This window comes from Tarenaya hassleriana, unplaced genomic scaffold (assembly GCF_000463585.1).
Source record: "Tarenaya hassleriana unplaced genomic scaffold, ASM46358v1 Cleome25, whole genome shotgun sequence".
NCBI classification, from domain to species: Eukaryota; Viridiplantae; Streptophyta; class Magnoliopsida; order Brassicales; family Cleomaceae; genus Tarenaya; species Tarenaya hassleriana.
This window is the reverse complement of record NW_010965775.1, coordinates 742,633-765,339: the sequence shown is the minus strand read 5'-3', so window position 1 is coordinate 765,339 and position 22,707 is coordinate 742,633. Positions and strand designations below refer to the sequence as shown.

Here is a 22,707-nt window from a genome sequence, read left to right as displayed (position 1 = left end):
AATGAGTAAATATCACATAATTTTAATTAATTAAGATATACGTTGTTTCTGTAGTATACGTGTATAAAAACTACACATCATATATACGTAAATATTACATTTTTTTTGGAGCAAATTTATGGGTTTAAAGATATATATTAGAAAATATCCGTGAAACCGCTCATCACATCGTATAAAAACGTCCTTTTCTTATTTTAAGCATATGACAATTACCTATATATTTTCCTTTTATAGATACTTTTCTTTTTAGTTTTTACGCTCACCCTTAATGGGCCATATTATAATTATATAATATTGGTTCATATTATTAATTCATCCATTTTGCTACGGCCCATAAAAGCCCACATCATCCGCAGCCTGCGGTACGAGACAAGATCTGAACCGTACAATATACCAATCGACGATGGGGGATGCCACGTCATCGATCCGTGTTAATGTTTCACCAACCAATAATAGTCGTTCCATCACCGATATAAATACCGGACCGTACGTGTCCTCCGTTGTCGATTTTCTGTTGCTCTCGCGCGAAATCCATTTTTGTTGCGATCTGTTCGAAAATGGCGCCAAAGGCGGAGAAGAAGCCGGCAGAGAAGCGGCCGAAGGCGGAGAAGAAGATAGAGAATGAAGGTGGGATCGAGAAGAAGAAGAAGAAGGTGAAGAAGAGCACAGAGACTTACAAGATCAACATATTCAAGGTTTTGAAGCAGGTTCATCCTGACATCGGAATCTCCAGCAAGGCCATGGGGATCATGAACAGCTTCATGAACGACATTTTCAAGAAGCTTGCTCAGGAAGCCTCGCGTTCGGCTCGGTACAACAAGAAGAGCCGACGATCACCTCCCGTGAAATTCAGATCGCAGTTAGGCTTGTCTTGCCCGGCGAATTGGCCAAACACGCTGTGTCGGAAGGAACCAAGGCTGTCACTAAGTTCACCAGTTCTTAAACGACGCCGAATTGTTCCGATCTGATTTTGTTTTTTTTTCTCCGCAAGCAATCTGTTCTTGAGATTTAGCCACATACATAAACAGAAGACAACATTTTTTTTTTCTTGCCCATCATCACTTTTCCCTGGAAGTGAAATTAGGGTTTTTGTTCCTACTGATGATCCTTGGTTCAATCAACGTTTGGATGATTTCAAGCATTCGGACCATCCTGATGATCCTTGGTTTTTTCTGCCACATACAAATTTTATGTCTTTACACACAGTGAAACTTTTAGGGTTTTGGGTTATGAGACAAACATGGAACACAGACGCGCCAATGAATTATTCAGAGCTGTGTTAACGTGAATCATTCGTAAGCATCACATTCTAAATTGCGGATCTTGTTTGGTTCCCGAGAAAATGAAGTTCTGTCAATGGCAATGTGCATATCTCAACGTGGTTCCCGAGAAAATGTATCGCTATACCCAAGGGAAATTTGGCGTTTGATATTTTTGCAAACGAGGTTGGGTTGTTAATGTGAGGAATATCAGCCGTTGGATTGGAGATAATCGGCGGCTGGGGATCGATTAGTTGGCGATCGCGTGGATATATTTTTTCCGTCTGGAAAATTACAAAATAAATTTTTAAAAATTGAATAGAACTAAAGTTAATAAAAAATTTTGTATTTTTAAAAGATCCAAAATACAATCGAATATAATGGAATCGAATCCAAACCGATTATCCACTGTCAGATTATACCATTAAAAAACAAATCACAGCATTAAATATATATTATTGGTGTAAACGAATAAATATATAATATTGGTGATTAAATTTAAGGCCAAGCCCATCAGGCCCATAATCAAAATCTTAAAGCCCACAAGGTACGCATTTACTGTTCAGATGCGGCCCATTGTTTTATGTCAGCAAAGTTACAATGATATTATTTTATTTTTATTTTTTATTTTTTGTTTTTGGTAAATATTACCTTAGATTGTTTGGTAGAGGTGGACACTTTAGGCTTTGATTACGCCTAGATTTTATTCCCCTAACATTCCTTTTTTCAAATTTCAAGAATAAAAAATTATTATTTTCCCTAAAATATATGTACATCATAAATGCTGGATAACCCAAAAACAGAAAGGGCGCGCATATGGAAAAACAAGTATACTACTAAAAATAGAATTTTTTATCTACAGATTTAATGTTCTTGATAGGATTTTCTTAATATGTCCACGCCTCTGAACTTATATAGGAAAAAAAAATATGGGATAAGATTTTGGACTGTCCTCATTTGGACCAAATGGATTTTTAGATAATAAAAATATACTAATCATGTTCATAATTTCCTTAAATTCCAATTATCATCTCACTTGGTTTCTAGAGAATCGAACTGTAATTAAATTGTAATTCTTTTAAATAACAAATATATACAGAAATCCATGTATAATAATTGAATATACGTTTGTACAATAATGGGTCATATGAGATCATGACAACTTAAATTCAATGAGACTGACATGGAGACATGAGTCCTCTCACATGGGAGAGAAATGTCTGTCCTCTCCGGAAATAAAGTGGGTTTAATTTAATGCAAAAGCTTATCTAAAGTTTTTAATGTAATGTCAGACCATTATTTTGTTTACCCGTCAAATGCAATGAACTTTGATGGTTATTATCATTATTTTGTTTTTTTTGCATTTAATTGGAAATTTTTACAGTTATGATTTTATATGACCAACAAAAAAAAATATCGTTCTAGACCTATTATTACATTCCCCACATGGCCTCATCCACCCCAAATTACTTTTCCTTTTCTTGCAAAACTATTACATAAAGACATAATTCCTTTTTTTTACCATTTTTGAAATAAAATATTACTTCAACCCATAATATGTAATTTATTATCAAATCCGGCAAGAAATGATATATATATATATTTTATTAAATTTATTTTTAATTGAATTTGACTTAAAATTTAAATACGAATTTAAAAATCAAATGGAAACGAATTTCGCTTTACAAAAATAAATTTGTGAATGGAAAACTGAATTCAAATTAAAATATAAAAATAATTCGAATACACAATGGATACAAAACCGTGTCCCAAATGAAAGTGAAATACGTTAAAAGAGGTAAATAATATGGATTTAAAAACTGTTTGCACTTGCAAACAGTTTTTAAGAAAATAGTTTCAATACAGTGGGTAGAAAATAATGGCATAATATCCCGTGGTTATAAAATCTTTTTTAGCATTTTTTTAAATAACGTTAATAACACATAATCTATAATTTATAACACTCTATATAATTTAAATAAAATGGATTAAACTGGTTAGTATGGATTTTTGTTATTAGTTTAAATAACGTGGATTGCTTGCAATCTATGATTTAAAACATTCCAAATCGTATGAAGAATTTTTTTGTTCAAATAACATGGATTACATGAGATATTCTTTAAACATCCCACAGTTTATAATTTTTTTTATTCATTTAAATATTATGGACTGATACATGTAGTTTATGTGTATAATTTATTAAAATATTAGAATTGTTAATACAATCTACATTCTCTTAAAAAATTAAATAACTTGGATACCACTCACTAACAAATCCTAAATAATATTTATTCTATGATTTAGATAATAAGCATTATATATATTCTACAATTTAAAATTTCATTATAAAATTTTACGATCTGATTTATGATTTTAGTTTTAGTAAAATATTATTATGTCATTGGCATTTTTTCAATTATAATCCATACTCTTTTAAGGAAATTTAATTTCGAGATATCATATAATAATAAATCTCAAAATTTTGTAAACTTAAATATCGTAAATAATATGTACTCTATAATTTAAATAACAAATATGTTATAGAATCTACAATTTCAAATTGTATTAAAATATTAAAAAAAACAGTTTATAATTTTTAAAATATTATCGATATTGAAAAATAATAATAATGTAAAAATAATGATAAATATAATACATTTTTAGATAAAAATAAGTTATCGTAGATAATACGTAATCTATCATTTATATATGTAATACGTACACGGTTTATAAATTTAAATTTACTAAAATATGATGATTTAATTTATATATTTCAAATATAATCTATATTTTTTGAATAAAATAAACGATAAAATAACAAATTCCCGAATCTTTTATATAAATGTAAATAACGTAAATAACACGTAATCTATGGTTTAGATATCCCGCGAAAATTATATTTAAATGTTCCCGCGAAAACTATATGAATCAAAACATAGTTTTAAATTGTGAAAGGGAGAAAGAAACAAATATTTCAACTTGCATTTCAAAACTTAAATAGCTCACAAACCCAACAATTTACTGTCCCAAAAAAAACACACACACAATATACAAAGGTGAATGTGATCTTCATTTTCGAACCAATTCTCCTCAAATTGTAAAAAAGGAATAATTTGTTTTAAGAATTCTTTATTCACCATATGTTCTTTTGTATATAATATAATATATATTATATATAAAAATATATAAATAAAAATCACGAAAACATATAAACAGAGGGAGATAATTTGGAGAGAACCCACATACCCAGGATTCGGATAATCACTGTCTACCTAACACGTTTTCACATCCCCTTTATAAGCACCACTCTTCTGCCCTCACTCCTCACTCGCTCCTCTCTCAGATTCTCTCTCTCTCCCTCTCTCTCTCTCTCTCGATCTCTTGTCTGAATCCGAAGCTGCCATGTCGGAAAGACCGAGAATACGTCACCAGAGGAGGCCCTCTCAGAGTGTCTTCCAGTTCGACCTGTCGGAATCCGACCTCTCCAACGGCGTCTGCCATCCGCCTCCACCCGCCGCCGCCGCCGCTCCTCCTCCGCCGCCGCGCAACCAGGTCCCTCCGCCGCACGCATCTCCTCAGGCGCCGGGGGTTCCTGACCGCAACAATGCCCCGACGGATGACCAGAAGATCAATGGATCAGCGTAGTTAATTAATAATTAATTACCCATATTCACCTGTCCTTTAATATGATCCTCAGATCATATATATTTTCCCTGTTTTTCGGCATAATAATAAGGTTTTATCCATCTCATAATATGGATCAGTGGCAATTTGTAATGCTTTTCATGTTTAATTAAATCTCTGTTCACCTTCTTCTTCTTCTTATTCTTATTTTTTCCCCTTTAATTTTCTGCTTGTGAGCGTCGAATGAAGAACACTGAAAAACGACTAGCTTTTAAAAAAAAATGATTTACATATAAATTAATATTTTTTTAGATTTCCTTTACCATCGATCTTACGTTTACGCAATTTTGTTTCGTGTTTGTAAATCTATCAATTAATGGCTTCATTAGATCAATACACCGGTCGAGATTTCGAGTTTTGATTATATTTTATAATATAGTGTTTCTTGATTCTTTGGTTTCATTATATTTTTTTAGATTTCGAATTTTTCTAATATAGTGTTTAGTTTAATAAGATTATATTTTATATAATTTTATTGTCTGATTTAAGTGGAATTTGATTTTGATTGTCTTAAAAAGAAATTGGCGTTTCTTGATTCTTTGATTATTTTCATATTTGATTTTGAGTTCTATTCATTTTTAGATAAATTTATTTTTATATGGTATCAAATTCATATTGATCATATTATATCGATTTGATTCCATAGGTTCTTATAGTAAATAATTTTTTAGAAAATTTAAATTTATTTTATTTTAAACGCATGATAATAGACATTGGAAATCATAGTCAAAACAATATAAGGATGCTTGTCCTAAATTACCAGATCCGGAAACTTAATTTCAAAAGAAAAAAAACAATAATTGAATTACTAGAAGAAAACAAACACATGTAGACCTATTTATTCTCTCTATAGTTTTTTAATTTTAACACGTGGAAATTATATGATTTTGTAAAATCATGTTTTTTTTATAATAGTATACCACTAATTTTATTACATAAATAATTGTATATATATATATATACACAACTTTTTCCTTTTCAGAGAACAAAAACTACTCTACTACAGGTAAAACCAATTCATGCAATAAACTAGTATAAACATTTTTTTATTTTTTAATTATAAATTTTGTAAGCTGTATTCCAGAAATGGAAAATAATCTTATTTTTCCATTTTGCACAAACAAACTAAATAGAAAATGATGATACTACTATACATTAAATTAAGAAATATAAAAAAAGGGACTCTCTGGGTCGAAAATATATCACGAATTTCTAAAAAATGTAATTTCAAAATTAAAATGATTAGTGAAAATGTTGTAAAAAAGTAAAAATATTTTGTGGATCCAATTTTCTTGGGGGAAATTAAATGGCGAATCAAAGGAGAAGATTCCATTGGGGTTCACAGTGACGCAGGTTTTCATGCATTTCTCTTTATAAGTTTTGTAAAATTAATATAATTTATGCGACCCAAATGTACTTTTCGTCACACATTATTATTATTATTATTATTATTTACTAAGGTGCAATTGAAATTCCATCATTAGATAATTTGACAAACCGCCGCGGTGAAATATGATTTATATATGAAAATATATAGTAATATAGAATTGGCATGATATACTGTATATATATATATTGAAAATCTTTAATACATTTATAATATAATTTGAGGAATAAAAATAAGCAACAAAACATATGAGAGCAATGTAAGGAGCCATTAACGTTCTCACATTCACATGGGAAAAATATGTTTTAATGTGCTCAATCGTTTTCACCGTACTTGCAAGTTATCTAATCTAAAGGTAAATCTAGAGATCTTACCACTTGTGTCGTGCATACGTACATATATATATATATGTATATATAACCGAGATGATGACAAAATTGAAAAATTGGATAACCATAGGATTCAATGAATATGGTATATAAAATTTTGTTTAGATCAAGATGATAAAATGTTTTTGTTTATTTATATAATCCCTCGATTTTTGAGTATTTGATGGGAAACTAAAGAATATAAAAGCAAACATGAAAAGCAAAAGCAACAACAACTGAATTAAATATTCATTTGACTTTTGCTTTCTGTAATTTTTTGATTGAATAGTCAAAATACGTTACGTCGTACGCACATATTATGTATAAAAATATTTCATATGATATATTTTATGCTTACTATTTTTGTTTTAATTATACAAAGCTTCTTTGGAACAAATAATATTAATATTAGTATGTGCCCGAAAAAGTAAAAATAATTTTAAAAAAGGAACAAAATAATAATAATTTTAAGTAGAAACTATTTATTTAAATATTTTGGGTTTTAATAAATTGAAAGAACAAAAACAAAAACAGAGGGAAAAAAATCCAAGAAGATAACACGGGAACTATCGCCACGTGGTGCATGAGGAAAGGCCGAAAGGGGTTGCGTTGGATTGACGCTAGGACAGTACTTCAGAATCTTTTTTAATGGGCCCAGGCCCAACTAATCCATACCATGTCGTCCACGAGCTAAAACTATATATATATATATATATATATATAAATTAAATTGATTTTTTTTAAAAAATTTGGTTTTTTACCATAATCTTTTTTTTTTTAACGTTTGGAAACCACCTCGACCCTTCGGACCGGACACCGCAACACCTTGCAGTTCAAAGGCCGGACGGATGACACGATATCGCGGACAGTAAACCCACGTGGCCCCACGCAATAGCCGACAAATCACCGGAATAGATAAACCAAACGAAACTGATCGATTCAAGGAGGCGTTCAGACACTTGAGATTTCGAACTCTCCACCCCTAGGTATTGAGTTGTCATTAACCACTGACTTGGGAACTTCCTCAAAGAAATTAAAAAAGAAAGGAAAATGAGTGCAACACGAGGACTTCCCAAAAGACCACCAATCTTAATACTATTCTCACCTAAATACGTTTAATCGTGGAGTTCTATTGGAATCCGATTCATTAGTACTGATATGATCTTTGTCAAACCATTTCTTGTTTACTAATATAAAATTGAAAAAATATATTGGCTTTATTGCCTATAAAAAATGTGTAATGTGGATGGGAATGATGATAATAATATCATGCAAGAATAATAGACCAATGCTTTAAACATATGTTATGATTTTATTTAGCTTGAATATTCGTCCATATTCTTTTACATTACACCATATTCAAAAGAAAAGGCCGGAGAACCAAAGAGTGCATTGCTGACGTGGCGACACATGATTCGTTCATCATGATTGTGCACGCTACGCTTCGTCGCATGGGATCATCCGTGCTCACAAAACCCGCTGCCCGCATATAAAAACTGCACCGCTCCCTCTGGAGGCGATATTTTTTGCTTTAGTGTCTTCGTGAGAGTTTCGTTGTTTCTCGCAAGATTCTCTACGCTCCTCTCGATTGCAACGCGTCTAAGGGAAAAAAAAAGAATAAGAAATGGTGAGTTCTTCTTTGATTCTCTGTTCATATCGGTTTTCTCTGTGAATCTGTGATGTTGTCGTTTTCTCTTCGGTGCTGTTTTGTTGCTGAGAAAATCGCCTGGAAATTGCGTCGGTTTCGCTATCTGTCCCTGGAAGTTCCTTCAGCGATCGGATGGATCGTTTCATTCTACTTGTCTTATTTGCACGCGTTCTTAGTTTCTTGATCTTTCTTGTTGGTTTCTGCTTGGTTGCCGAGAAAATTCTCTGGTTACTTTGCCTGTATTCTGGATTTCTGGTTATGGTTTTCTGCAAGATCATCCGGGAATCAAGTCGATCGAACTGTTCCACTTCCATTTTCTGTTGATGCGGTAACAAAGTTTTGGCTGTTTCAGTTATCGTGATCGAAGTGAATTTCCATGGTTAACTCTTCGTCTGCTGTATTTTAGCCAGCGGATCATTTCGAGGCTTTTCTGTTGTTGATTTAGTTTCCCCAATTTTATCTTGAATTTGCTCTCAATCTAGTGATTGGTTAGTGATTGTAGCAGATGCAATGCTTGATTTTTCTATCTTAGGTTTGTTGGTGAAGCTTGTATGCTCATTTTGATTCGGGTTAACTCGTAATTCAGAGTCACGTTCACAATAGTTTGATTGGGTGAAAGCTCTAGATCTGTTTTCCACAACGGTGTTGTTTTGATTTGTGTGAATCACCTATACAATGATGCAGGGTAATCACGAGAAATGTTAGTGGCAATGATTGTTTGAACAACAACAAGAACATATCCATGACTAGTATTCAGTTAGGATAATAATATCGAGTATAGTTCATTGTAGAGTCTGATTAGCATTGGATCCGTTGATTGTCGTCGATATAATATAACAAGCCCAATGTTGTTCGTCCTTAGGCAAATGCTGTGTCGGGCATGGCTGTTCATGATGAGTGCAAGCTCAAGTTTCTTGAGCTGAAGGCGAAAAGGAGACACCGCTTCATAGTTTTCAAAATAGAGGAGAAGCAGAAGCAAGTAATGGTGGAGAAGGTGGGGGAACCCCCCCTCGGATACGAAGATTTCGCAGCAAGTCTTCCATGGATGATAGTCTGTGTTCTAAGTTGCCTGTGTGATGAGTGTTGTAGTTTGAGTCTCGGAGGAGTATCGTAGGATTGGGATTCTGACTCTTTTTCACACTTTAATGTAGGTTTGTTAACAGCTAAAAACGTGGATTCGGACCGATCTAGAGGTCGGACGAATTCGAAATTCTATGTAAACAATTGTAGGCGGTACCTGAGGTATAGTCTTCCACAAGAAGAAACTGAAGTACTTTAAGAACTCTGCAAACCATGTTCCATAATGGTCAGAAGTAAGAAATAAGAAATGAAGGTTGTATGTGTATGTATGTGTCTATATGCATGTATTTGCGTGTGTTTATGCATTATCCTGCTGATGAGTGCCGATATGCAGTCTATGACTTTGATTTTGTCACAGAGGAGAATTGCCAGAAGAGCAGGATCTTCTTCATCGCTTGGTATTTCTTCCTCTTCTTCACAAGCAACCGACCAAGATGAGAGCTTTATTGATGCCGGGGATCATCTCATTAGTTTTTTTTTTCCATTTGTATCGGTATCTTTTCATTCTTTTGTATTGTAGGTCGCCTGATACATCAAGGGTGAGGAGCAAGATGATATACGCCAGCTCCAAAGACCGATTCAAGAGAGAACTCGACGGTATCCAAGTCGAATTGCAAGCTACCGATCCAACAGAAATGGGCATCGATGTCATCAAGAGCCGTGCCAATTAGCTCAAACAGCCTTTTTCCAAACGAAAGAATGGAGGGCTTCTTTTACAAAAACCCGGTATTCTCTACTTCTATGGCAACTATAGCCTTCATGGGATGATGATGATGATGATGATGATCATGGTGATGATGTTAGAGCTGTGGTGATACTCTACTCATATATATATATATATATATATCCATGTTTCGATGGTCTATTCGCTATATAATGTGACCTGTCGGGGGGTTTGCACCTTTTTTGATTATGAAAGCCTGTGAAACTGTTGCGGACAAACTCTCCCTTTGGTTTCTTTTATCATTTTGCCGTTGTGTATGGTTTATCTTTTGATTCTGTTCTACCTCGTATAGTATTTTTAAGACCCAATGATTGGTATTTTTTTAAAATAATTGAATATTGAAGATCACCAATTCATTATTATGAAAAATAATAAATATATTTCTACTTGACTTGTGCATGGGCCAGTTTGTGGGCGGCAAAGCTTTGCAAGCCCATACACGTTTAGCCCAAAATTTTAACCGGGTCGTCGGTTTGCAAAACCGGGTCGGTTTAAAGGACATCTCGACTCCAGGATTAATTTTATCGGCAGCCAAACAGTGCGGTTTTCAAATTTCCGCTACGAGAAATTGATTCATTTCTGCGGAAGATCCAGCATGGACTGTGGGATCGAGGAGGGATCGGCGTTGCTCGGAGGCGACCGGAGGAGCTATACGAGGGATGTTCATATCCTCAGCGTTTCCTTCTTGCTTATCTTCCTCGCCTACGGTGCCTCTCAGAACCTCCAAAGCACCCTCAACAAGGTCATCACCATCCGAGTTCTTCATTTTCGAGTCGCGAGTTGATTTTCCATTGCTATTTCTGCTTTAATTGATGAGAATTTTGAAACATGACTGAGATCTTTCCTTTCTGTAGGTTCCGTTGATTTTTTTCCCAATCTGATCGATACGTTTTGAGTTACGGTTGATGTTTCCGCTGCTATTTCTGGTGTAATCGATAAGTATTAGGATGATACTTTTCGAGAAAGAATGCCTGAAATTTACCCTCGTCTAATTATCATGATCAAGGGGATAGATAATGCAATGTGTTTTTGAAATTAATTATCTCTGGTTGTGTTGATTTTTTATTTAGGAATTGGGAACAATCTCTCTTGGGATATTGTATTTGTCCTTCACGTTCTTCTCCATGGTTGCGTCTTTTGTTGTCCGGTTGATTGGCTCGAAGAACTCTCTGGTTCTGGGAACCACTGGCTACTGGCTCTTTGTTGCTGCAAATCTGAAGCCTTCATGGTACTGTCTTATGTTATCTTGTCTTAATGAAATAATGGTGTTCAACTCCTCTTCATGGAATACTGGTGTTGGAGCAGTAGCAGGCTCATGCTTCGAATTGATTTTTGTGGCCTTTGCCTCGAAGTTTCTTCATATGGTTCTCCAATTCAATATTCATGAACATAAAAGTCCCCATTTCGACTTTCTAATTCTTCGTTTGCAGTTGATCATGAAGTGTATGTCTGGCGTTCTATACCTAAACATATTTGTGTACTCAAAAGATTGCTTTTCTTGGCATTGATTTTTGTTCTAGGCTTACCATGGTTCCAGCCTCTCTGTACCTTGGATTTTCGGCTTCAATAATATGGGTTGGGCAGGTGCAAGTGCATATTCCCTTTCCTTTGTTTTTTCTTATATTGATTTGGTCACTAGATCTTCTTACACCCCCCTTTCATCCAGGGAACTTACCTCACTTCTATCGCGCGAAGCCATGCTAAGGATCATGGTTTGCTTGAAGGACCAGTACTTGGTATCTTCATGGGGGAATTCTGGGCCATGTTTGCCTGTCACCAGGTGCATACATGATGGAATGCTGCTATATTTTTTTAGTCTATTCTGCTCCTGATGAATTCCCTGTGAATCTACTTGTAGCTGTTTGGGAATCTTGTCACGCTTGCATTACTAAGAGATGGAAAGGTATGTCCTGTTTGCTTGTTAATGGTACCCAGTATAATCTGCATGTCTCATTGTTATCTTGATCTTGTTGCTGCTGGTTTCTTTGTTGCTGACCTTTTGACCACATTAAGCACTCTTTTAGTGTGCAGTTGCACTTGCATTTCCCTACTGCTTGTATAAAAGGACCAACCTAGTTCGTATCTCCATCTAGTGGGGGTGTTGGGGAAGGGAATATACTAGGCCACCTTGCCCCTACATTTTAATTTAGAGAGATGGATTCGAATCCGCGACCTCAGACCCCACGGTAAATGGTTTTACCGCTGAGCCAAGTCGGCCCTTCAGAGAGATGGATTCCTACTGCTTGTATGAGAACACCAAATTCGAATGTTTTATCTTGGCGAAGTATATGATGTGGCAGAACCGTAAACCTGCATTTCCTCTTATAATTTATAGTTCCTGCATTCATTAGATAACTCCATGTTCTTTTCATCAATGTGAAGGAAGGAAGTACCAGCAGCACATCCTTATTGATGATGGTGTTTCTCTTCAGTATGACATTGGGCACGATATTGATGTTTTTCATTAAAAAATGTGAGACAGAAGATGGAAGAGAATCTGAGGGTTCTTCTGTTGGTTTCTGCGACTCTCTAGTTACCTTGCCAAGAATGATAATTACTCCTTTGCTTGACATACGGATGTTATTGATCATCCCACTTCTTGCATATTCAGGATTGCAATCGGCATTTGTTTGGTATGTTTCTCACAAATTTTAAATTCACCACTCTTTACATTGCAAGGATAGCATAAATAAGTATTTGTTTGACTAGGGCCATCAGCTCATTTATGTTGAAAAGATGGCCTTATATGAAACTTATGACCTATTTAGTATTATCCTTCCATTCACATTTCAACCTTTAGTTCTACCTTTATCTGACTGCCTCTTCCAGACAGCAAATGCAACCAAATCTTTTCATGTTTTCAGCTGTTCATGTATCAAATACATTTCATTCTATATGGACTACCATATCTTTCTTCTGTTAGGGCTGAATTTACCAAGGATGTTGTCACACCGGCAATTGGTGTCTCAGGTGTTGGAGGTGCCATGGCAGTCTATGGAGCTTTTGATGCGGCTGTAAGTATGAATGGGAAAAATCGAAAGAACACATTTAGCTAATAGAAATTCTGATTTATGTGAGTTATGCGAGATTGAATCTAGTTTATGTCATAAACTTATTGCAGTGTTCAATAACTGTTGGACGATTTACCTCTGGTCTCTCATCAATCACCTTCGTAGTTTTTGGTGGAGCTGTTGCTCAGGCTGCTGTGTTCGTTTGGCTTCTTCTTGGATACAGGTTCATTACTTTATGTTTCTTACCATAATCTATCTTTCAGTTGTCAAAACTACACCCAACTGCATGATATGGGGATGCAATACCTGCGAGACACGAATAGAATACTTTAGGCTCCAAGGCAATTGTTTGGATTACGGCGCTTTAGGAGTTCTTTGTACCGTCGGAAACGCATTCAACCAGCAATGTCCTTTTGAGGCCATTGCTTTTCCGTTTTGTTTTAAATGTCCATGAAATCACAGGAGTAATTCTTATGAGTTAGTTCCAAAATTTCCAAGATTCGTTTAGGTGACAATATAGTGTTGCAATACGCAGGCTAACTAATGGAGTACTCGGCACCGTGTACCCACTTCTGATGGCGGCCATACTAGGCATTGGTGATGGAGCTTTAAAGACTCAAATAAGCGCTCTTCTTGGGTTGGTCTTCAAGCATGACACGGTACTATTGCTCATCTAACTGATTTCACCCTCCAAAACGCACAGCACGGACATGTTTTTCACAGATTGTCCGGTTCTGGACACAGGAAGGAGCTTTCTCACAGCTAAAAGTGTGGGAGAGCGCGGCAATAGCAACAGTTTTCTTCCTCAGCCCCTACTTATCGCTGCAGGCCATGCTCATAATCTTGCTCATCATGCTATGCCTTTCGATTGTTTCTTTCCTCTTTTTAACTTTTCAGGTAGAGGGAATGTACAACCACAGCGAAAGCCAGTGAATGAATCACCAAACTCAATAGTAAGTTGTTTGTTCGCATAGTAGCATAGCGTCTATGAAAATGTTGTGATGGAATTTGGAGAACCAAGATACATAGTGAAGCAAGACACAACTGTTTAAACCGATTTGGAACCGGGTGGGGAGTAGTGGGGAATCTTGCTGGAGACCGAGTTGATAAGCTTGACGCTGAAATCCCAAAGCTTCTGAGCCAGAGATTCGTCTCTGGCTAATTTGCTGGGGGTGACTTCATTGCAATCTGCAAAGTATTTTCCTGTCACTCCTTTCAAACTAGGATGCAGAGCAACATAGCATGTCGTAGCTGCCCCCTGTTTGTGATTGGCATGAGAAAAATAGGTTCCAGAAAAAGAAAAAAAAACCCAAAAATATATTCTTTGTAAGGGAATATAATCGACCAGTGTTACGAGATAGGATTGAAGTATTGCATTGGTTGTTATAAACTTGTCGGTTTTGACCTAATTCCTAAATCACTGAGTATAGTTAGACATTTTGTTTCTAGAGGAAGAGAATGGATGATAGTCTGTGTTCTAAGTTGCCTGTGTGATGAGTGTTGTAGTTTGAGTCTCGGAGGAGTATCGTAGGATTGGGATTCTGACTCTTTTTCACACTTTAATGTAGGTTTGTTAACAGCTAAAAACGTGGATTCGGACCGATCTAGAGGTCGGACGAATTCGAAATTCTATGTAAACAATTGTAGGCGGTACCTGAGGTATAGTCTTCCACAAGAAGAAACTGAAGTACTTTAAGAACTCTGCAAACCATGTTCCATAATGGTCAGAAGTAAGAAATAAGAAATGAAGGTTGTATGTGTATGTATGTGTCTATATGCATGTATTTGCGTGTGTTTATGCATTATGTGTGTATACAATGAAGGTTGGGAACATAAAGGGCATACTCATTAAAAGGGCAGTGTGTTGGAAGAGATTGGTGAGGATGAGGCCTGGGTGCACTGAGTTCACTGTGATGTTCACCCCCTCTTCCTACCAACACATTTCAATCAGTTGTTCTGATATATTTTTTTTAACATTTAGAATCACATATATATATATATATATATGTATGTATTATAAAAAAAAAGAAATTTAAAATGTGGGGAGATGCACCTGAAGCCGACGAGAGAGCTCTAGGGCGTGCAGTATGTTCGCCAATTTAGATTGCCCGTACGCTCTCTTGTCTGAGTAGCTGATGCATTATTATGCATAGAGATCATACAAAATGGATATATATATCGACAAATGTTTTGTACTTTGAAAATAATGGAGGAGAAAACCTACCGGGAAACGTCGTTAAGGCTGTCGAAGCGGAGACCGTGAGGGTAAGTGAAGTTGTGTGCAATGGATGAGAGATTCACAATCCTTCCTTCGACGCCACTCTCTTTTGCTGTCTTCTTCATCTTCTCTAGCAGCAAGTTTGTCAATAGGAAGTGACCTATGCATATATATACACATGCATATATTCAATTATTCCAAATTACAATTTACTCAATAAAATAAAATACAAATGAATAAAAGAAAACATAATGGAACCGATGTGGTTTGTAGCAAATTGCAGCTCTATTCCATCTTGAGACAGTTGGAACGGACAGAACATTATCCCTGCATTGTTTCTGTAACACACAACGGCGTATCTGTTACGACCATTAAATATATCCATATACATATATATATATATATATATATATATATATATATGTACACACACATAAAGAGAGAGAGAGAGAGATTTACATGAGGAGGTGGAGAGGGAGATGAAGGGAATCGAAGTCGCGGACAAAAGATCCGACGGAAGAAACGGAAGAGAGATCGAGGTGGAGGACATGAACACGTGCGGAGGAGTTGTGTTTCAAGATCTCTCTCTTGGCGGCTTCCGCAGCTCCCACGTTCCTGGCTCCAATTACAACATGTGCTCCTCTCTTCGCCAATACCCTCGCTGTCTCCAATCCTATTCCCGCTGATCCACCTGTTTAGTTTTTTTTTTTATTATTTAAAAATTTATTATAAAATATCTTCTTGGTATGTTAATAATATCGACGAGACACGTGGACTTTATCGTATATATGATAACGTCGTATGCATCCACTTCAGTACTCGCTTTCAAAGTCGGTCGATTCGTGCATCATACTTTATTGTTCGCGTAGAATTTTGAACAGTATAGTGGAGAAAATGGACCATTCCCATTGGATTGGACCTACATATTTTAATTTGATTTTGATAGGATCGTTGTCGGTGCTGGAAAGAGAAAAACTTCAAAGGGTGTATATAATTGTAACCGTTATAACCATAAGGGAATATATATAATATTGTTGGGGCACTGGATTTTTTTTTTATTGAGGAAAAATGTGTATCTAAGAAAATAATTAAAAAATAATGTATGTTCTATTAGAAATATGATTAATTGCGTTGGAAATGTGAAATAAAACGGATTGAGAATCTAAAACGTGCAACGATTGGAGCTTGGATATGAGAGGAAAAAAACGTTTCGTTAGGATAAGTACAATTGCGGATCTGACACTGTCAGATCATATTTTATGTTTTAATTTAAAAATGGACATAAATTAATGTCCTTAACCTAATGTTTAAGGAACCATTTCCATTTGATGATATGATATATCCCTCCTTTTATGTCAAAACAAAACAAAGCACAAATGTACATTATGCAATGTCTGTACACACACACATCACGTGTGTATTGTATATATATGTGTTGCAAATAGATACACCAGTGTATGTATATGCACCTGTGGTTGCATACATATATACACACACACACACAAACACAACGCATATGTATGAGCATATATATATATGTATGTACCTGTGATGATGGCAGTGAGATGAGATGCATCAATCCCTTGTGTAACCTCTTCGGCCGTGGAGGCAGATCCAAATCCACTTGCTCCTCGTCTCCCTGTCACCAGCGAATATATTCCCATGTTTCTTTCTCTATATTCCCCCAATTTCACCTCCCAATTTGATAATATACATATATATATATACACACAAACACTCACACACAAATCTATCTTTGAGAGAGAGAGAGAGGCTTTTGAAGAACAGTATGGCGCATTGAGAATGATATTTATAACATGGGGACGGCCGAGTTGCAAGAGAATTAATGTTAATCTTGGTTTTTGATGGACCTCTACGCGTGTATACATATGTATAGATTTTTTTTGGAAAAATTCCAACAAAAACCCTGTATTTTCCCTCGTCGCAATTTAAACCCTATATTTTTTTAATCCAAAAAAACATTGTACTTTTAAAAATTGGCAAATAAAACCCTAAACGAATAAAAATAGTATTTAATGCTGACATGACATCCTAGTCACCTACCACATCATCAATCCATAATATTTAATAATATTAATTAATAAAAAAATAAAAAAGTAATATTAATAAAAATAAAAATTTAAAAATTATATACATTCATAAAAATTATACACATATATAAACATATTTATACATATTGAAAAGTTCAGGTATTATTTTAGGATTTTCCCTTAAAAATTATACACATATAATACATACATATCTATATATGTGTATAATTATATTTTTTATATGTATGTGTTATATATGTATTTTCCCTAAAAATCATTATATATATATGTATGATTTTTAGAAAAAAATCATATATCACACATACATATAAAATATTTTTATATACACACACATATAAATATATATAATATACATATATATATATATATATATATGTATATATAAATATATTTTATATATAAAAATATATTTTATATGTATGTGTGATATATGTATGATTTTTAGGAAAAAAATATATATATCACACGTATATATAAAACATATTTATATATAAATATATATATATGAATGTATTATATATATATATATAAATATGTTTATATATGTGTATATATGTATATCATTTTATTATATATGTATCAAATTTTTATTTTTATTAATATTATTTTTTTATTTTTTATTAATTAATATTATAAATATTAGGGGTTGATGATGTGACAGATGACTAGGATGTATGTCAGCATTAAATAGTATTTTTTTTTTCGTTAAGAGTTTTATTTGCTAAGTTTTAAAAGTATAGAGTTTTATCTGCCAATTACAATGTTTTTTTGGATAAAAAAATAGAGGATTTAAATTATGACGAGGAAAAAGTACAGGGTTTTTTGTTGGAATTTTTCTATTTTTTTGGAAAAAATATATATATGTATATATATAGAGAGAGAGATTTTATCATGGTATTCCGTATTTGTTGTTATAATAATAAAACATATCCGAGCCAAGTCAGAAGAGGCTCATTAGTACTTTTAGTTTAAACAGTTCACACTTACACTATGGTGTGAATATGGATATATTTGCGAGTTGTCAATTTTATAATTGAATTTAGAATGGTTTGTCAATTTCTTTTTCTTTCTTGCCCATGCATGCATGTAAATGCTATTTCAAAAAATGCAATAAATCATGTTGGATTATATATTTTCAGGTACATGAACCTGTCAAAACACTAATTGTTATGACTTAATATTCAAAACATTGTTATGATGACTTGGCTTGTTGCATTAACAAATATAATCCGGGTAAGCTTCACAACATTGTACCGGTTATTGCGCCTACAACCACCCTTAACCGGATTTAGTTTTATTTTGGATTGAATGGCCAACATTTTAGCCCATTAGTGCATTTTCTTTATTGAGGCCCATATATCTAACTAAGGCCCATTAGTAAACAACACAATGACTTTATTACTCGTCAACGCCGCCAAATGATATTTATTATAGATTTTGTATTAAGTCCCACATGTTTCATAATTTATCACTTTAGTCCTCATATTCCTATATCCATTATCTCCTGAAAAGAACATCATTTGATATTATTTTAAATTCATCGCATCTCCTCTACTTCAATCGAATTTACATGTATGTTTCCTTTTTTTAATTGCTAGCTACTATTTTTTTAAAATGCTAATTGAATCAAATATCATATTTTGTCACTGGATTTTTCAGTTTAAAGGCTTAATGGACCGTTTTGAAAATTTATAAACTTTGGGTGTTAAACACAATCCTTAAATAAATACCGCGTCACTTTTCGGAATGATTCTATAAATAGTTTTTTACGTCGAAAAGAGCCTCGGCATTTGGCAATTCCCTTGCGTTTTCTCGCTCGAACAAAGCCCTAGTCCCTAGATCCCCCTCTTGTTTCATCTTCTTCATTCTCTCTCTCTCCGATCTCAGACGCAGAGAAGATCCGGCGAAGATGTCGAGTGCTTTGGACATGTCACTTGACGATATCATCAAGACTAATCGGAAATCCGCCGGATCCCGTGGGGGCCGCGGCAGCGGTGGTCGCGGATCCGGTGGTCCGGGTCCCGCTCGCCGCTTCGCCAACCGCGTTGGAAACCGAGTGGCACCGTACTCAACGGTCAGCAATTGATTTCTCCTCATCTCATCTTCCTCCAAGAGCAGAGATTCCTAGGGTTTCTTTGTTGGTTGTGCAAAAAAGTTGAGATTCGTAGGGTTTTTCAGTCGGTTGTGAAAAAAAGTTGAGATCTGTTTTCGTTTATTCTTCTTCTTTGACGAACAACAGCCGGTACCAGCTCCAGATTCAGCGTGGCAGCACGACATGTTCGCGGGCGATGCATCTATGGCGGCGGGTTTTGGGGTCCTTTCTGCGGGCGGTGCTTCTTCAATTGAGACTGGAACTAAGCTTTACATTTCCAATTTAGATTTCGGGGTTTCCAACGAAGATATTAAGGTTAGCTTCGTTTTTACATTTCTTTTTAATATATTAAGGGGTCAGGGATGGGCTGTGATACGGCGTCTGTGGTTTGCATATGATTTGGAATACTGAAAAGGATAAAAGAATTTCAAATAGGGTATCTGAGTTCTTGGCCAACGGATCAGGAAGAAAACTGAATTTTTTTTTTCAGATGCCTACATCTTAAGTTATAATGGGTGGTCAAATTTGGTCTGGATCATGGTTAATTTAGGTTCATGCTTGAGTTCGGGTGTTGGCAACATTTTTGTAGTTTTGGTAATGAGTACTGTATTTTATCCGGAAAATGTAAAGTTTTGTTTTGGAATTGGAATTGGTCTCGGTTATTGTTCGGTCACCCTTTTATTTGCCCCTTTAATCCATATTAATTTTGTATTGATCACTAGGTTACTTGCCTTGCTTTGCTTTGCTTTACGAGTCTACTCTCTTTAAATGTCCGGGTTGAAATTTTAGTGCCTTTTTATGACTTGTAATGGGGGTTGCCTATGTGAAGTATCTGCTTTTTGCTAATGCAAGTTTTTATTTGTTTGTAGGAGCTCTTCGCAGAGGTTGGTGACCTTAAACGATATGGCATTCATTACGACAGGAGTGGAAGATCGAAGGTACTAGTGGAGTTTCAACTGTGTCAGCATCTACTATGAAAGAGCCTTATCCTGATTAAGCAGTAAAACCATTCTCCCAGGGTACAGCTGAGGTTGTCTTCTCCAGGAGAGCTGATGCCATGGCTGCTGTCAAGAGGTACAACAATGTTCAACTGGATGGCAAGCCAATGAAGATTGAGATAGTGGGGACAAATCTCTCAGCTCCAACTCCAGCTCCGCCTCCTTTGCCTGCAAACAGGATGTTTGGAAATTTAAATGGTGCCCTCAGAAGGTCTGTATTGTTATAACCTAGGTGGCCTATACTAACAATCACTTTATTTAGTGTGATTTCTTACATGGCAGCTCATCATATCATGTTACTGAGCAAACAGATAGAATTGGTTACCAGTTATGTTCCTAAGATTTGAAGAAAGATAGCAGATGGTTGTCTATGGGCTTAGTTTTTAGCCATTGATCTTTGTTGAGTATGTGTTGCATATATGTACAAGGACACAAACAGATGCCTAAAATCTGGGGCCGATTGAGTTCATTGCATTTGTTGGCTGATCAGCTTTTATTGAAAAAGATGCCTGTAGTTCGGATGGGATTTATTAGTATGTTGATAACATTATTCATCGTGGGTGTAGTGTAGTTACTGTTAGCTATTCTGAAATGGTGATAAAGTGTTAAACTTGTCGTACTCCCTGGTCAAGTCGACTTATTATTAGAGAATCTACTGTGTAACAGAGGCAGGGGAAGAGGTGGTTTTGCGGGGAGGCCACGTGGTGGTGGAAGGGGGGGAGGTCGTGGGAGAGGTAGAGGTCGTGGAGGTGAAAAGGTGTCGCAAGAGGATCTTGATGCTGACCTGGATAGCTACCACAAAGAGGCCATGGAAACCGAAGGAGGAAACTAAGGCGAATTCCAGTTTGAGCTTTATACATGGCATGTTTTTGGTTTTGTTCAGGGTCCATGATAATGCTTTGATGTACCAGACTTTGCTCTTTTGTTAGATTGAATTTGTAAGATTGTCAATCTGGGTTTTGGCGTTATTGCAGGGTTTAGCTGTGTCTGTACCTGTACCATGGGAACTTGATCCTTGCTTTAAATTTAAACTGTTGCCTCAATGTTAGAGGATATGATGTGTATTGTGTGTTTTGCTGACTTGATATCATTTCTTAGCATATGATTTGATTAAACACAAACACAGAATTGCTTGTTGTAAGATTCATAACCCATTATTATGTGGCTTTAGGGACAAAAGAATACAAAGCAGTTTACATTTAAATTAAAGAAAAAAAATCGCAGATCCTTATGACTAACTGTACTTTTGGAGAGGTGATGGCTACTTACTTGGATCCTAAAAAAACAACATCATACGGAAGTACATTACTCTCGGCTGGTTGCTTTGTGGTTGTCTTTATCTTCTTCGTCTTCCAGACTCTGATCCTTTCCCTGGCAAGGAGGCAGAAAGCGAAGAAGAGAGAGACACCATCATAAGGGAGGGAGGGACACACATACACACATACGTATGGATATACGACTCAATACTTGTTTTGTTATACACCCTCTGAGAACAAAGGAGCTAACATTTCATTCTTTTGTAGTTTTTGACGGAAACAAACCTCTACTAACTGGACTTGTGTCGTCGATGCGTTCCTTTATTCCAATGATATTACGGCCCTGGAAACAAGTAAGACACCCAGATTCATAACCAAGAACGCAGATGTCAAGATCAAACTGGTTCAAGAGCCTAATTTCCATCCATAGAGTTCATGCTCAGTTTTCGTGTGATCGATTAGAAAGCGTGCAATGTGAATGGTGTAGTAGAATTGAACTCTGCCTCTGCTGGAAAGAAAAAACTATGTTAACAATGAAACATGGAGTAAATAGATATGCAGGAGGAGAATCTAAGAATTCAGATACTCATATTGGTGCCGTGAAGAATTAATTATCCGAAGATCAACAACATGCCGAGAATTGAGATTAGTCACTATGAATGAAAACGATCTTTAAGTGAACTGTGAACATCAAATTCCCATACCGCATCATAGACTGGAACTTGATTGCGCCAGAACTCTAAAGTTGACACGAGCAATCTTCCTGCAAAATTAACAACAGTTTTCCTTTTTGTAGAAGAATGTGATTCATAGTGTCGATATAGCATATATATATATATGCAATAAGTGCTATATATGCCATATAGCATATATATAGCAGTAGAAGCTGCCCCCCCCCCCCCCCCCCTTT

General features: G+C 35.3%; 5 protein-coding genes and 1 pseudogene across 10 annotated transcripts in view; 4 read left to right on the top strand and 2 right to left on the bottom strand.

Moving 5' to 3' along the window:
• Positions 1-525: 525 nt before the first annotated feature.
• LOC104816292 lies at positions 526-1,105 on the top strand (annotated as a pseudogene).
• A 7,117-nt stretch (positions 1,106-8,222) lies between these two features.
• Positions 8,223-10,432, top strand: LOC104816291 (actin-depolymerizing factor 1-like). Its single transcript, XM_019202849.1, has 4 exons — positions 8,223-8,326; positions 9,210-9,384; positions 9,735-9,824; positions 9,947-10,432. Exons 1-4 carry the CDS (start codon positions 8,323-8,325, stop codon positions 10,095-10,097), a joined length of 420 nt encoding a protein of 139 aa, XP_019058394.1. The 5' UTR covers positions 8,223-8,322; the 3' UTR covers positions 10,098-10,432.
• Positions 10,433-10,587: 155 nt separating this feature from the next.
• On the top strand, positions 10,588-14,957 carry LOC104816289 (UNC93-like protein 3). Its single transcript, XM_010545024.2, has 11 exons — positions 10,588-10,892; positions 11,221-11,378; positions 11,671-11,734; positions 11,817-11,930; positions 12,009-12,053; positions 12,533-12,783; positions 13,074-13,164; positions 13,272-13,384; positions 13,697-13,820; positions 13,906-14,114; positions 14,730-14,957. The coding sequence occupies exons 1-10, from the start codon at positions 10,746-10,748 to the stop codon at positions 14,092-14,094; spliced, it is 1,296 nt and encodes a 431-aa protein (XP_010543326.1). The 5' UTR covers positions 10,588-10,745; the 3' UTR covers positions 14,095-14,114; positions 14,730-14,957.
• On the bottom strand, positions 14,092-17,205 carry LOC104816290 (short-chain dehydrogenase TIC 32, chloroplastic-like). 3 transcript variants are annotated; one of them, XM_010545026.2, is made up of 8 exons: positions 16,926-17,205; positions 15,839-16,052; positions 15,638-15,717; positions 15,386-15,539; positions 15,215-15,293; positions 15,007-15,091; positions 14,816-14,862; positions 14,092-14,419 (listed from the first exon to the last, which is right to left on the bottom strand). In XM_010545026.2, exons 1-8 carry the CDS (start codon positions 17,041-17,043, stop codon positions 14,210-14,212), a joined length of 987 nt encoding a protein of 328 aa, XP_010543328.1. In that variant the 5' UTR covers positions 17,044-17,205; the 3' UTR covers positions 14,092-14,209. The 3 variants fall into 3 exon arrangements, with proteins under 3 accessions (XP_010543328.1, XP_010543327.1, XP_010543329.1); XM_010545025.2 differs by having other exon boundaries at positions 15,839-16,070; positions 16,926-17,203; XM_010545027.2 differs by having other exon boundaries at positions 14,218-14,349; positions 15,839-16,070; positions 16,926-17,204.
• Positions 17,206-19,232: 2,027 nt separating this feature from the next.
• Positions 19,233-21,596, top strand: LOC104816286 (THO complex subunit 4B). The gene is made up of 5 exons (XM_010545019.1): positions 19,233-19,525; positions 19,691-19,858; positions 20,413-20,481; positions 20,562-20,752; positions 21,208-21,596. Exons 1-5 carry the CDS (start codon positions 19,361-19,363, stop codon positions 21,371-21,373), a joined length of 759 nt encoding a protein of 252 aa, XP_010543321.1. The 5' UTR covers positions 19,233-19,360; the 3' UTR covers positions 21,374-21,596.
• Positions 21,597-21,669: 73 nt separating this feature from the next.
• Positions 21,670-22,707, bottom strand: part of LOC104816287 — a 3,848-nt gene continuing 2,810 nt past the window's right edge. For 3 of the 4 annotated variants that reach the window (XM_010545022.1, XM_010545020.1, XM_010545023.1), the window contains 3 exons: positions 22,502-22,560; positions 22,083-22,140; positions 21,670-21,912 (listed from right to left, as the gene is read on the bottom strand). In XM_010545022.1, the coding sequence (XP_010543324.1) occupies positions 21,878-21,912; positions 22,083-22,140; positions 22,502-22,560 (152 nt within the window). In that variant the 3' untranslated portion in view covers positions 21,670-21,877. The other variant, XM_010545021.1, reaches the window with a different exon arrangement.

Excerpts from the sequence above, each read along its gene's own strand:
- LOC104816286 (XM_010545019.1), top strand. The coding sequence starts at position 19,361 with ATGTCGAGTGCTTTGGACATGTCACTTGACGATATCATCAAGACTAAT. Across the intron at positions 19,526-19,690 it reads GAGTGGCACCGTACTCAACG|CCGGTACCAGCTCCAGATTC; the intron begins GTCAGCAATTGA and ends GACGAACAACAG. Across the intron at positions 19,859-20,412 it reads TTTCCAACGAAGATATTAAG|GAGCTCTTCGCAGAGGTTGG; the intron begins GTTAGCTTCGTT and ends ATTTGTTTGTAG.
- LOC104816291 (XM_019202849.1), top strand. Across the intron at positions 9,385-9,734 it reads GAAGATTTCGCAGCAAGTCT|TCCTGCTGATGAGTGCCGAT; the intron begins TCCATGGATGAT and ends GTTTATGCATTA. Across the intron at positions 9,825-9,946 it reads AGGATCTTCTTCATCGCTTG|GTCGCCTGATACATCAAGGG; the intron begins GTATTTCTTCCT and ends TTTGTATTGTAG.
- LOC104816289 (XM_010545024.2), top strand. The coding sequence starts at position 10,746 with ATGGACTGTGGGATCGAGGAGGGATCGGCGTTGCTCGGAGGCGACCGG. Across the intron at positions 10,893-11,220 it reads TCCAAAGCACCCTCAACAAG|GAATTGGGAACAATCTCTCT; the intron begins GTCATCACCATC and ends TTTTTTATTTAG. Across the intron at positions 13,165-13,271 it reads ATGGAGCTTTTGATGCGGCT|TGTTCAATAACTGTTGGACG; the intron begins GTAAGTATGAAT and ends AACTTATTGCAG.
- LOC104816290 (XM_010545025.2), bottom strand. The coding sequence starts at position 17,043 with ATGGGAATATATTCGCTGGTGACAGGGAGACGAGGAGCAAGTGGATTT. Across the intron at positions 15,092-15,214 it reads AGCTCTCTCGTCGGCTTCAG|GAAGAGGGGGTGAACATCAC; the intron begins GTGCATCTCCCC and ends ATGTGTTGGTAG. Across the intron at positions 14,863-15,006 it reads ACACACTGCCCTTTTAATGA|AGTTCTTAAAGTACTTCAGT; the intron begins GTATGCCCTTTA and ends CATGGTTTGCAG.